This window comes from Centroberyx affinis, unplaced genomic scaffold (genome assembly GCF_046629955.1).
Source record: "Centroberyx affinis isolate AG114_WGS23_722 - 3 ecotype Tasmania unplaced genomic scaffold, CSIRO-AGI_Caff_v1 ptg008593l_1, whole genome shotgun sequence".
NCBI classification, from domain to species: domain Eukaryota; kingdom Metazoa; phylum Chordata; class Actinopteri; order Beryciformes; family Berycidae; genus Centroberyx; species Centroberyx affinis.
The window spans coordinates 37,501-50,208 of NW_027284247.1; the positions used below are offsets into that span (position 1 = coordinate 37,501).

Sequence of the window (12,708 nt, forward strand, 5' to 3'; positions counted from 1 at the left end):
TGTCTGGAAGCAGGATAGCTCAAAAACTTATGAACACATTTCCATGAAATTTGATGAACAGATAATTCTTGAGACAAGGAATGGTTGACTCGATTTTGGTGGTGATCCGGATTTGGGATTTCTGCCATTAGACGATTCACATTTTTTAGCTATAAATACGAAACTGACAGATAGAGACTTGACTCCAAATCCTAAGGGTATGTTTGCAGGATCAATAAATCAATGCAACTCAAAATTTAAGTGCTAGCAATGATGTCTTTCGGTGTAACAGCAAGTTGGAAAATTGTTCAGCATTGGTGGAGGTTTGAACTCTCTGAGTGCCTTATGGTTTGTTATTTTTATGTTTCAGTATTCCAACTAAATATTCTCATATTAAAACATTACTTCTGTTTGGCAGAGCAAACTGCACACTTGACACTAGTGTCACATTAATTCTCATTGGAGGAGCTGACTCACACAGCCAAAATGCCACCAATGAGGCAGGAGCTGACCACAGTAGAACAGCTGCAAGTGCACAGAAGTCGTGAGGAAAACTGGCTTCAAGCTGTGCTGTAGGAATGAACAGAGGCTGCATCCATTTCCTCCGTTTTACCACTGGGTATATCAGAGAGTTTTCAACACACTTCGCTTTTCAGCCTGGCCTAACAATCCCTCTTGACTGTCCTGAAATATAGGCACGGCCTCTCATGGCTTATTGCCGTTACAACCGTGTGTAAGCATTTTTAAACTGAACAAGAGAAAGTGCCAAGACATGATTATCTCTGAATGAGAAAACAAATTTCATGCAAATCCAACCAAAAGAGGCCAAATTGGGGTTTGACCTACTGATAAAAACAACGGACAGGGCACTTTGACTGATTTACTAGCTGGACTACAATACTGCCACTTGAACACCAGCCCTATACACCCTGATACCACAACTGACAACACTGATATGCCAATGGCTGCAGCTCTGTGTGTATGCATTACAATATTAACCTACGTAGTGCAGGAATAGAGCAAAGCAATTGAGGTGGAACATAGTGTGTGTATGTTTAACAATAATCCTACAAGGGTACAAGGGAAGGTATTTGTACTGTAACAGGTTTTGTGTATGTGTGTGTGTTTGACGAGTGTGCGTGGGTGTGATTGTTTGTCATCACACTAACACTCACCTACGTAGTGCAGGTAGAGTGCCAAGTATTTGTACTGGAACAGGGGGTTGTTGGAGAGGCTGGAGCGCTGGATCTTCTGGAAGAAGGAGCTGACGTCCCAGCGGTACAGGACGTCCAGCAGCATGATGCTGGGGACACGCAGACCCACATTGAGTACCGCCTCCACACGGTCCTTCACTGCCATGGCCTCAGCTTAACCTCTGACCAACCGGCAGGCAGAACTGACCACTAAGATGGGGAGTTTACAGTGGGCGTGCTGGGGAGAGAGAGACAGAAAGAGAGACAGGGAGAGAGGAAGCAGGTAGAGGATGAAGGAATAAAAAGATGTTGAGGAGACAGGCGGGAGTTACAGGGGGTGAGAGGAAGGAAGTGAGGAAAAAGAGAGGTAGGAAAGGAGATAAGAAAGGAACCAATAGGAAAGGAGAGAAAAGGGAATGGGGAGGGTGAATGAGAGAGACAGGAAGGTAGAGGGGGAGAGATTGAGTGAGTGAAGAAGGAAGCGGGACAGACAAGCACACAAAGAAAGAAAATACAATCATTTCACATCAAAGAGGACCACAAACACCAAACTAGCTTTATCATCAGTGGGCCATAGTAATGAGTGAATGTTGAACTCGACGACCATTAACTTCTACTAGCCAAAGCATTTTTTATTCTATAAATAGAATCCCACTGTGCCTGGTATAGATAAACTACCCAGTTACAGCCAACGTTTTCCAGCATTTGACAGGTGGGTGGTGATGCATAGAATTTAATAAAATAAAGTTCAAGCTAAACAAATGTTTAGGTTTACTGGTCAAGTCACCTAAGTTGAGAATGACACTATAATTTATACAAAATGAAGACAATTTAGCAAAAACTTTGAACAGTAGAATCACTGGTGGATACATTTTGCCATTGTTTCTGTGGCGATACCAAGAGAGCCAAAGCGTACAGACACATTTCCGTTTCACTTGGTGTTGGGCTAAAAAAAAACTAATATCCCATCATTAATATTAACAATACAGCACTTTCTGAGACAATATTATAAAGTGTTTTACAAACAATATATAAAAGCCAATAAACAAATATTGCCAGACACCACAGAAGAACAAAACAGGCTAATACACTGCTAATAATATGCACAGATGTGTTTTAAGAAGTGATGTAAAAAAAGACACTGACTCCCTGAAGTAATATGTCTCAAACTAAACTTGACTGGAGAAAAGTCAGCATGTTCTCCCCTTAAACTGCTGACACCAATCCAGTCATATCAGATCAGAGGTTTTTCAAAATGCGATACAAGTGTTCTTCAGTCTGGGACTTAGTATGACAAGGTGGTGCTGAAACTCCAGTCATGATATTTCATGTTACTCCCGTTGAACTGATCACCTGCAGACTGGCTAATGGAAATGTGACATGATGCTGCAACAAATTCACAAAGTGGTCCCTCCCCACTTCCCCAATGTTTTTGTTTTGAGTGTGTTTGGGGGGGATAGGGGTGGTGGGTGGGGAGGGGGGTGCTGTGACACATAAACACTGGTTACTACTGCCAGACACAGCCCATTTTGTTTGTTGACAATCTGTACCTCTCTCTATGTCTGTCATCCTCTCTGCTGCTTATATAGGGATGCAGGAAATGTGTTCCCGGGAAAATAACTACTCTGGAATAGTTTGGGAATTGCTGAGATTCCAAAGCCATACCGCATGGTAGTTACAGTAGGTCTGGCCAAGAGCACCATTACATACACTGAGGCCTGCTAGCACAAGAAGTGGCTACATTTCCATCTGCTTACGACTTACATTCACATACTCGTCATCTATCATTCAGTTACCCATCTCATTCTGGACTGATGTACATGCAAATTATTCTAGGACATTTGTTTTGCCACACACTGACCAACTATGTGTAGAGCTTAACTTAAGTGTTAAGCAAATAAGCAACTGTGAAAACATGTTTGGTGATAACACTCTCAGGTGTTTTATGCAGGTGTGACTCAACTTTGCAAACATGCTTGGCTTGACCAAGCATGTTTGCATATCTGCTTCCTCGGTTTCACACAGTTCTATTCATATTCATAATCATAATGGTTCCGCCATTTCGTAATGCTTATATATTGTTTTTTTATTTATTTTTTAACAGTTTTACAACACTGTCTTTATATAGCAAATATGTTTATACATACTATACATACAGGCTAGAGTATTTATATCTACATATACACCAAATGTTTCATATTTAGCAATCCATATTTAAGTAGGCCTAAGCAACTGAGACTGTAAGTAACACCTGTAATTAAATACATAAATGTTAATCTATCTTTCCTATACTTGCCACTTTTACAATCTAGGCCTACTTAATGTGTTGAAATTGTATGCAACATGTTTACACAACCCCACAATTGTTTAGATTCTATTATATTGATTTTATTGTTGCATTACTTTATTCTACTATTTTTACTGCTTATTTTTATATTCGAGTTGTATGTTTATATTCTATTTCCTCTCCCCTGTTGAATCATATAAGGCCACTTTTCCTGCTGCAAGACTGAATTTCCCCACGGGGATCCATAAAGTTTCATCTTATCTTATGCAGTCAAATAACCTATTAATATAACAAATTTATTCAACTTTTTTTACAAGCAAACTGGCTTAATGTAATAAGCTGGTTCTAATCTAATTTGAACTTTAAAATGATAGTGGTTTTCTCAGGCACATAAATAGTTACTTCAATGCAACTCTCAGACTGTTGTTTCAGTCGGGTCAGGTAGGTGATCCAGTTGCAGCTCACATGTAAACACAGTCAATGACAGCTAAACCTCCTCTCTGTCCTCTTGTTTACAGACTGAAAGACGCTCTAATAAATCAATCAACAGGGATCTCACCAAACAACAGCGGGCCTGCTGTAAATTTACAGTACCAAAAGAAAGTGAAAAAGTTCACTTTTATCAACAGGGAGAAAACGCTGACTCCCAAAACAAAAACACAAAACCAGTGGCTGCTACAGTAGGGATGTTTACAAGTACAACCCTGCAATTCAGAGACTGCTACAGGTCATTTCACAGGTCCCGTTTAAAGTCTGTGTCATGAGAAAATCGCACTAAGAAAATAAAACAGGTTGAAACAATTTCAGTTTGCCCAAGACGTGCTATCTCACCGCAAAACAAAGGTGCTGTTTTGAGACAGGATTTTAACTTACGCAACTGCAATGACGGTTTAACACAACACATCACTTTCGTTTCCAACCTCTTTGTAATTCCCGAAAGTCTCTCCAGGGTTGCCAACAGCAGCCCTTTCCATCCCTTGCTATCCCTGCAGCCCGGGACAGGATCCTGACAACTTACATAACTCTGGATTCACCGCGACCAGCGGTGGCCAAAGAGAGATCACTTCGCAGAATCCGACCTTATATAACACGCCATCTACCACCATATTTCATACGGTGTAATCCACTAATAGCTGCAATAGATCCTATGATTAGATTTAGCCTAACTGGATGGATTCATACCATGGGCGCTAAAGTGAGACACCGGCACTAACGTTAGGATGGATGAGTGCTGCATCGATTGTAGCACGCCATGAACTCTAGTAACCCCACCGTCTCGACGACAGAAAAAACTATCCGCTCGCTGCGCCGCAAGACTGCAACACTTAGCTTGCTGGACTGGGTTGCACACTACGTTGTAAATACAGGATACAACAAAGCATAAGAGCAATGTCGATTCTCCTATGCTACAAGTTTACAGAAGTGACACAAATATAACCACGCTCGTGCTGTGTCGAGATGATGAGCTGCATCGAGCAGGCAGCAGGCACAGTGCCAGCAATTCAAGCTAGTTAGCTAACGTTAGCTTTGCTATTGGCTCACCACCAGCTAGCCAGTGTCAACAGTCAAGCTATTCACAATGGAAAATAAATAACAGAACACCTAAAACTACATATTGACTCTACAATTGTACACGCTACATATATACACACTACAAGATAACATAAAGTGGTTGACGATTAATATTAACTTGTTCCTCTTAGCTAGAAAGTCCATCCGTAGTGGGATAGCCCGACTGGTTTAGCCTAGCTAGCAAGCCGACTAGTAGACATCCTAAGCTAGCCAGGCGCAGGCTATCTGCGTCCAGGCAAGGCAAATGAAAAAACAGAGAACCTACATTTGAAGGACGATGTTCACGACGTGTAAAACAGTTTCAGGATGCTTTTCAGGTCGGATATCAACCATTTTAACTCGGCGCCGCCCGAGTTAACGGTCCTATCGATGGAACCTCCTCAGAGGATGCGGCCCGTCCGCTCATCTCACCTAGCAGCCATTACCATGTAGTACTGAGGAGGAGGATGCACTGGGCATGCGCAGTATGGCTGTCCCATTAAATCCTGTGGCCCCATACTTGTTTTATGGAGACTGGAAATGTTGGCTAGTCCACAGTGCTCTTTCTGTGATCAGTGATCTTTGTTTTTGGACTTCAATCTTTATGGGGAACAATGATAGAAAGATGAGGAAAATCATCCAAAGTGAGGACATTTTGTTGGTCCTCACTGCTACAAAGGGGATAGATTATATGGTTAAGATTAAGGGTTAGGGTTAGAATTAGGATTAGGTTTAGGTTTAGGTTAGGGTAAGGGTCGAGGTGAGGCATGCAGTGATGAGAGTTATGGTTAGGGGGTTAGGAAATTAATGCAGTCAATGTCCTTACAAGTATAGTAAGACAAACGTTTGTGTGTGTAAGCGAGAGGGGGTGGGGTGTTTTGCTGTCAAACTGAAGCATTGTAGTTAGAAATGATGATATTTGGCAGCCTTGGACAAGTTCATAAGATAGCTGTGAACAGCCTGTGAAAAGGAGCCAGACAATTAGAGGCAAGATATGACTCCATCTCAGCTGTCGTTGGAAGTTGTATTCAATATTTATATTGAACTTGTTGACAGAATATGACAGAGATGGCGCTTCATGCAGGACCATATATTGGAGAAAACCCGGCACGATTAAAATCTTATAGCCTATGTACTTTATTATCCCATTAGCTAAATTCACATACGGTTAACATACAATTCACTTCAAATAACACTCAACAATTATAAAGCATTTTATTATATAAACACTCAAAATGTTGAAAATCCCTAGCACAATAGCCTACAAAACTCAATTCAATAATTCAATCATTTATTGCCGTATCATATTCAATAATTTATTGCCATATCAACCTTACAGTTGATTTGGAATTTGTTCAGTTTTTTCCCGTTCAAATGTACAATGATTTGTGCAGCTCTTCAAAGGTGTAGGCAAATCAATATTCAAGATTTGGCTCACTTACTCCTTTATTGGTGATTTTTAGTGGGCAAAATGCTTTTCATACAACATTTTATGGATGAAGGAGTAATCTTTGAGATCTGCCATTAAAAACGTGACATACCGGTAAGCAATCTTAATATGTAGAAACAAATCAGTTTTACGGGGCTTACAGGTCTTTACATTAGAGATTGAAAGTTGTTACTGAAAGATTTTTTTTATGTGAATAATATACTTCCATCCTATGTTTCTGGGAGTGGTGACTATGGTAACAAAGCATTAGTCCTACGTCACTACCGGCAGGGCTTGGGAGTGCACAGCTCGACTGAATGAAACTGGACGGCGAACTTCATTCATTCAACTTTTCCAAGGAATCAAACAGTGTTTGCCAAACATTACTTGTTATCATTCTATATAAGGTAAGGATGCCCAAGCCGTGCAGCGTAGTTAGCTAACGTTAGCTAGCTGGCTCGCTAACTCGACTGTTTACCTTGCTGCTAGTCAATGTTAGCCATCTCATGCTAAAAATATCAACATCAGGGACGCGTGTCTGGTCTGATTAGGGGGCCTTTGGCTTTGTCTCGTGAATTAGCCAGCCAAAGTCAACACATGCTTAAAAGCAGCAATGCCTTGTTTTGCTCTTTGTGTCTCTTTATTACTGTCTATGTTGTGTTCAAGCTACATTACAAAGTGTGGCACTCTGACACGTCTCATATTTCTTTGCCTATACCCCTCTCTTTTCCAGGTGTATGTGTGTATGTTTGCGTTTGTTACTCCAGCTGGAACTATTTGCTTGTGAGTGTGTGCACTTGTCTGTGCATGTGTGTGTGCTTACCTGCCAGCCTAATTCCAGCTGCAGCCAAGGGCGTGTATGTGTGTGAAGAGCCTCCTGCAGCCATGTCAGTATCAGTGATCATAAAGTGGGGCGGTCAGGAGTACTCCATCAGTTCTCTGTCTGAGGAGGACACAGTGATGGACCTGAAACAGTCCATTAAGACCTTGACCGGGGTGCTGCCAGAGAGACAAAAACTACTGGGACTCAAGGTCAAAGGTTAGAAGTCATTAGAGCTCACAAGAGCTTTGTACCTAGTGCAACTAGTGCAAATAATGCCATGTGACATGCTAAATAGACGAATTTCACCATCTTCTAGTTTTGTGTTCTTGCATTTAAACCCCATCCACACTCAGTTGATGTGTGTTGATATGTACAAAGTATCCATTTCTCAGTCTGTTATCCACATGAGTGCCAACAGTGTCAGTTCTTCCACATCTGCCTGTGGTCTCTATAAATGATTACTACTTTTCTTTCATGATTACGTGGGTTTGTTAATGCAATGAATCCCTCTCTCTTCCCCATCCCCTCCCCATCTCATCCGTTTCTCCCTCCAGGTAAGCCAGCGGAGGATGAGGTGAAGCTGGGCTCTCTGAAGCTGAAGCCCAACACCAAGATCATGATGATGGGCACTAGAGAGGAGAGCCTGGTAGGTGGCTGGCTGACAGATTAATTGACTGACTCACAAGCTATCTGGTTTGGACACTGACTTAGTGACTTGTTACTCAATGAACTGGCTATATATGTCTGAGTGACTGGCTAACTTGCTGGTTCAATCATCATTACCTAACATGCCGCTCACCTGAGAGGGGAGCCTGGTGAGTGGTAACCTGACAGACAGGTATTCTTACTGACTGGTTATTTGAGAGGCTGGCTGGCTGGCTGGCAGACTAGCTGCTTCTTGAGCTTGTTGGCTGACTCGTCAACTGGCTGGTTGCTGATTTGCTAGCCAGCTGGTCACTAACTAGCTTTCTTAACGAGTGGCTGGTTGGGTGTTTATCTGGCTAGCTGGTGGACTAACCGGTTGTCTTGTTTTAAGGCTTGCTGGTTGGCTGACCAACTGACTGGTGGACTAGCTGGCTGGTTCGCTGTCAGACTGCTAATATCTAATATCTGCTTATGAACTATATACTGTATGTTAATGGTTCCATATGGCCAAGAGGTATGCTGTAACTGTGCATGTGTTTTGTTTTGTGAAGGAAGAGGTTTTAGCCCCTCCCCCAGAGAACGATGATGTGGTGAATGACTTTGACATCGAGGAGGAGGTCATTGAAGTGGAGAACAGGTCAGATCTTTGTGTGTGTCTATATCTGTGTGCTATATCTGTATCTATAGCTGGTTCACAGGGTGGATGATTACAATATATCTGTGTGAGTGTGAGAAACAATGTGCGTTCTTTATCTCTAGAGAGGAGAACCTGGCTAAAATAGCTCGCAGAGTGAAAGACTACAAGGTGGAGGAGCTGAACCCTCCCAGAGAAGGCAAGAGGCTCCTGGTGCTGGATGTGGACTACACACTGTTTGGTAAGTTACTAAGTTACCCTACTCTGACTCTGTACTGTTTCTTGTCTTTGTATGTTTTTTTTCCACATGGCACTGACTGTATACCTGAAGTTTGGCTTTTATTTATGTGGTTACACGTGCACATTTTATTTGGCCGCAACCTGAGGGAGGCCCATGGGGGTACATGTAGCATTTTAATATCGATAAATCATTATTATACTAATTTTGTGACATTGGTATAATAACCGTAAATGAATGAGATCAACACTGAGAAGAATGGGATCCCCTACTGGCCTCTACACTGCATTTTACATTGTGCGGATTTTGCGGGAAATCTGCTAGATTGGGGGGGTCCTGTTATTCCAGTTCAAATGGAGCTATAGCTTTCAGAGTTTCTCACAATGGCAGATGGTGAAATGAGTGAAAGGTCCATGGAAAAATCACATCCACACAACATGTTTGTCCACTTCAGTAAAGTAAAAGAGAAAGTGAGTGATGCCAGTGAGGGGGAACAATTAGCAACATCCTCTTTGCAACAGAAATCAACAGGGTTTATGGGGAAATGTGTTTTAATTCTATTAATCGCCTCAACCATGGTCTCATTTGTTTATGATGTTTATATATATATCACAGTTACTTTGGCAGTAATATATTGATGAATGAAAATCCTATCTTTCTCCTATCTCATATCTCTGTTGAATGGTTCGCTTTGCCGAGCAGCCGCTAAGCATTGTACATTGTGCATATATTTATTGATTTGACTGAAATGCCAATCAGTCTGCGACACCACTGACAGTACACTGTTGGGTGAGTGATTGCAGTACCTAAGACATTAGAAACTCTGTGGTGGGTTACAGGAGCATTTTGTCAAGGGCACTGGAAAACTCCTGGTGTGATGACTGTTGGATGCACAGGATGCTCTGCCAAAGATAAATCTATAACTCTGTGTCAGCTCATCAGTTGTCAGTTTAACCTTGGGCACTGTGAACTGATGTCTACATCCTGTGTGTGTTTAGATCACAAGTCGTGTGCGGAGACGGGTCAGGAGCTGATGAGGCCGTTCCTCCACGAGTTTCTGACCTCAGCCTACGAGGACTATGACATTGTCATCTGGTGTATGTATCTCCTCTCCTCTCCTCTCCTCTCATCTCATCTCCTCTCCTCTACTCTACTCTACTCTACTCTACTCTACTGCATGGGCCAGGCTGGGGAAATGCAACTTTTGATATACAGCTGTCAGTGCATTATGGTTTTTTTTAGCTTTTGCTCACTAGTGCTAAATTCATAAGTAGTGGTCATTGGTTATTTTTAAATTCCTCTGTGTGTTGGTATCCAGGCATCGCTGCTTGTGGAATATATACAAGTCATGCTTGTGTTTTCTCTCCTTTAGCTGCTACAAGTATGAAGTGGATTGATGCCAAAATGAAAGTAAGGATTCTACTTTTTGTATTCTTTGACTGTAAAAATACTCTTCATAGCCAAAAGGTGGCACTGTTAATCAATTTTACCTGTAATATACTGTGTGTGTGTAGGAGCTGGGAGTGACGGACAACCCTAACTACAAGATCACGTTCATGTTGGACAGCGCAGCCATGATCACAGTACACACGCCTAAGAGAGGGTGGTGGAGGTTAGTACACACACACACACACACACACATACACACATGTACAGTCAACCTCCCCAAACACACACACAAGTATAGTACGTCTAACTATAGTATGGGTTTGTTGCTTTGTGTGTGGCTGATAGCACTCATTTGCTGTGTTTAACTGCATGTGTGTCTCCAGGTGAAGCCTTTGGGTGTCATATGGGGGAAGTATGGAGAATTTTACAGCAGGAAGAACACAATTATGTTTGACGACATTGGACGAAACTTCCTCATGAACCCACAGAATGGACTAAAGGTAGGTTATCATCATCATCATCATGATTTTGATCCTCCTCCTCACCGTCATTGTCATCATTATGCACATATGCACGTTTTGTCAAAATATTTCTGGTGGTAGCCAATGATTAACACTTACGTGTGTGTGTGTGTGTGTGTTAGATCCGGCCCTTCATGAAGGCCCATCTGAACAGGGAGAAGGACAGGGAGCTGTATAAACTGGCTCAGTACCTCAAAGAGATCGCCAAGCTTGAGGACTTCACTGGACTCAACCACAAACACTGGGAGAGGTAGGCACACACAGGCTACCCAATAATAATAATAAATCACATGTGTATAACACTTGTCAAAACTGTCTTATAAAGTACTTTACAAACAACAGAACAATACATTAAAACAAATAAGATAAAAAATAAATATGTGACACATGATGTCTAAAAATGTAGTATATCAGCATGATAATCTAACAAATGTATGTGTGTGTGTGTGTCTGTGCGCGTAGGTACTTATCTAAGAGGCAGAACCATTGAGAGAAGACGACTCTGATGGACTCCATCCTGGACAAAGTGCAGTGCTGGACGTTACCGTCCCATCACCCTGTCCACACACACACACACACACACACACACATACACACAGACACACACGCACCCACACAAACTCGACTACAACAGCTCTTTCATCCCATACCTTACTACAAACCCTACACTTAACCAACAAACACACAAAAGCTCAGGACTGAGATGGGCTTCCCTATTTATATATCTGCATGTTCTCTGTCTCTCCCTAGTCACTCACAAACACACACACACAACACACACACACTTCAGTCAGGTATCTCAGACACATCTTGATAATGGCCCGCAGACCACAGTCAAATAGTACTTGCAGATAATTGTTTGGATTTTTTTAACCTGCTTGGAGTTCTTTATGGGTGAGGTTTACTGCGTCAGGACAGTTCAGATAGTGCCAAGTTGCTTGTCATTCACAGAATAGTAAGCAAAATGATTCCATCTGCTTTCCTGTGGTTGTCTAAACCTTCTGGTACTTATTTCATTATTCTGTGTGGCGAACCACACCTTTCTGGTACTCCAAGCAGGTTAAAATCGAGGCAAATACTATTTGACCTAGGTAAGGTCATTAAGTGGTGCCCTCCACCCCTGTAGCGAACTGAGATGTTGCCCATTGTTCCTGCCGAAGAGACTGAGAGGTTTAGAGAAAGTTCAACTAGAGCCAATTCAAATTTTAGACATGAACGAGAAACAAGGATTAAAAACAATAAAACAGGGAAATTCAACGGATAAAAATTATATATATATAAAAAATAAAAAAACCTATGTAAAAGCCTGCCTCAAACACTGTCTTTAAGAGGTGAGGATGTATGTGTAATATAATAAATGTGATTTCTACAGCAGCACGTTTCATAAGTCCACTGTGCTCAAACAGCAGTGGAGATGAAGAAACGGGAACAATGGGACTGATGGAAGAACGGGTGGAGGGCAACTGTAAAAATCAAAGATTTCTTATCTTTGAATATGAATATCTTACAAATGCCTACAATATACACTATTTGTCATGTACTGATATGCAATAATCTTGACAGCTACTGTGAGAAAAAAAACGTTCAAATCAGAACGGATTGTGGCTAAGGGGTCGTTTTCACACTGCAGTATTTTCGTCAAAAGAATGGGCATATATGTACCTGTGTTTTGTTGGAAAATTGTGTTACCTGTTGTTACTTGTATGCAGGGGTCACTGGACCGAGGCCTGTGAGTTGTAGAACGTTGTTAGATGTACATATGTAGATGGTCAGGTTTACAGGGGTGGATGGGTGTGTGTGCATAGATGCCCAGAGGTGAGTTTGTGTTTTTCAGTGTGTGTTTGATTGTTACAGGCTGGCTCTGCTCCAGGGCTTGGCACACACACTCAGACACACGTTAATGATCATTTCTATTTTTTGAAGCAGCACTTACTAAACTTGGTTATATTGTTTAGAGTTCTTATTGAACTGTTTTGGTACTTCCGGACGTTAATTAGCAAAGTGGGGATGAGGGATGAG

The 12,708-nt window shown here is 41.8% G+C and overlaps 2 protein-coding genes across 2 annotated transcripts in view; one reads left to right on the forward strand and one right to left on the reverse strand.

Annotated features, from left to right (window-relative positions):
• Positions 1-5,435, reverse strand: part of LOC139640196 (RING finger protein 145-like) — a 20,045-nt gene extending 14,610 nt beyond the window's left edge. Inside the window, exons 1-2 of the mRNA XM_071514370.1 lie at positions 5,297-5,435; positions 1,155-1,410 (exon numbers count right to left, since the gene is read on the reverse strand). Coding sequence (XP_071370471.1) covers positions 1,155-1,338 — 184 coding nt within the window. The 5' untranslated portion in view covers positions 1,339-1,410; positions 5,297-5,435. The remainder of the gene's footprint in view (positions 1-1,154; positions 1,411-5,296) is intronic.
• Positions 5,436-6,729: 1,294 nt separating this feature from the next.
• Positions 6,730-12,702, forward strand: ublcp1 (ubiquitin-like domain containing CTD phosphatase 1). The gene is made up of 11 exons (XM_071514371.1): positions 6,730-6,846; positions 7,173-7,478; positions 7,817-7,908; positions 8,459-8,544; positions 8,667-8,782; positions 9,778-9,876; positions 10,152-10,189; positions 10,294-10,395; positions 10,552-10,668; positions 10,812-10,939; positions 11,152-12,702. The coding sequence occupies exons 2-11, from the start codon at positions 7,247-7,249 to the stop codon at positions 11,177-11,179; spliced, it is 1,038 nt and encodes a 345-aa protein (XP_071370472.1). The 5' UTR covers positions 6,730-6,846; positions 7,173-7,246; the 3' UTR covers positions 11,180-12,702.
• Positions 12,703-12,708: the final 6 nt, after the last annotated feature.

Excerpts from the sequence above, each read along its gene's own strand:
- ublcp1 (XM_071514371.1), top strand. The coding sequence starts at position 7,247 with ATGTGTGTGTGCTTACCTGCCAGCCTAATTCCAGCTGCAGCCAAGGGC. Across the intron at positions 9,877-10,151 it reads CTATGACATTGTCATCTGGT|CTGCTACAAGTATGAAGTGG; the intron begins GTATGTATCTCC and ends TCTCTCCTTTAG. Across the intron at positions 10,190-10,293 it reads GGATTGATGCCAAAATGAAA|GAGCTGGGAGTGACGGACAA; the intron begins GTAAGGATTCTA and ends GTGTGTGTGTAG.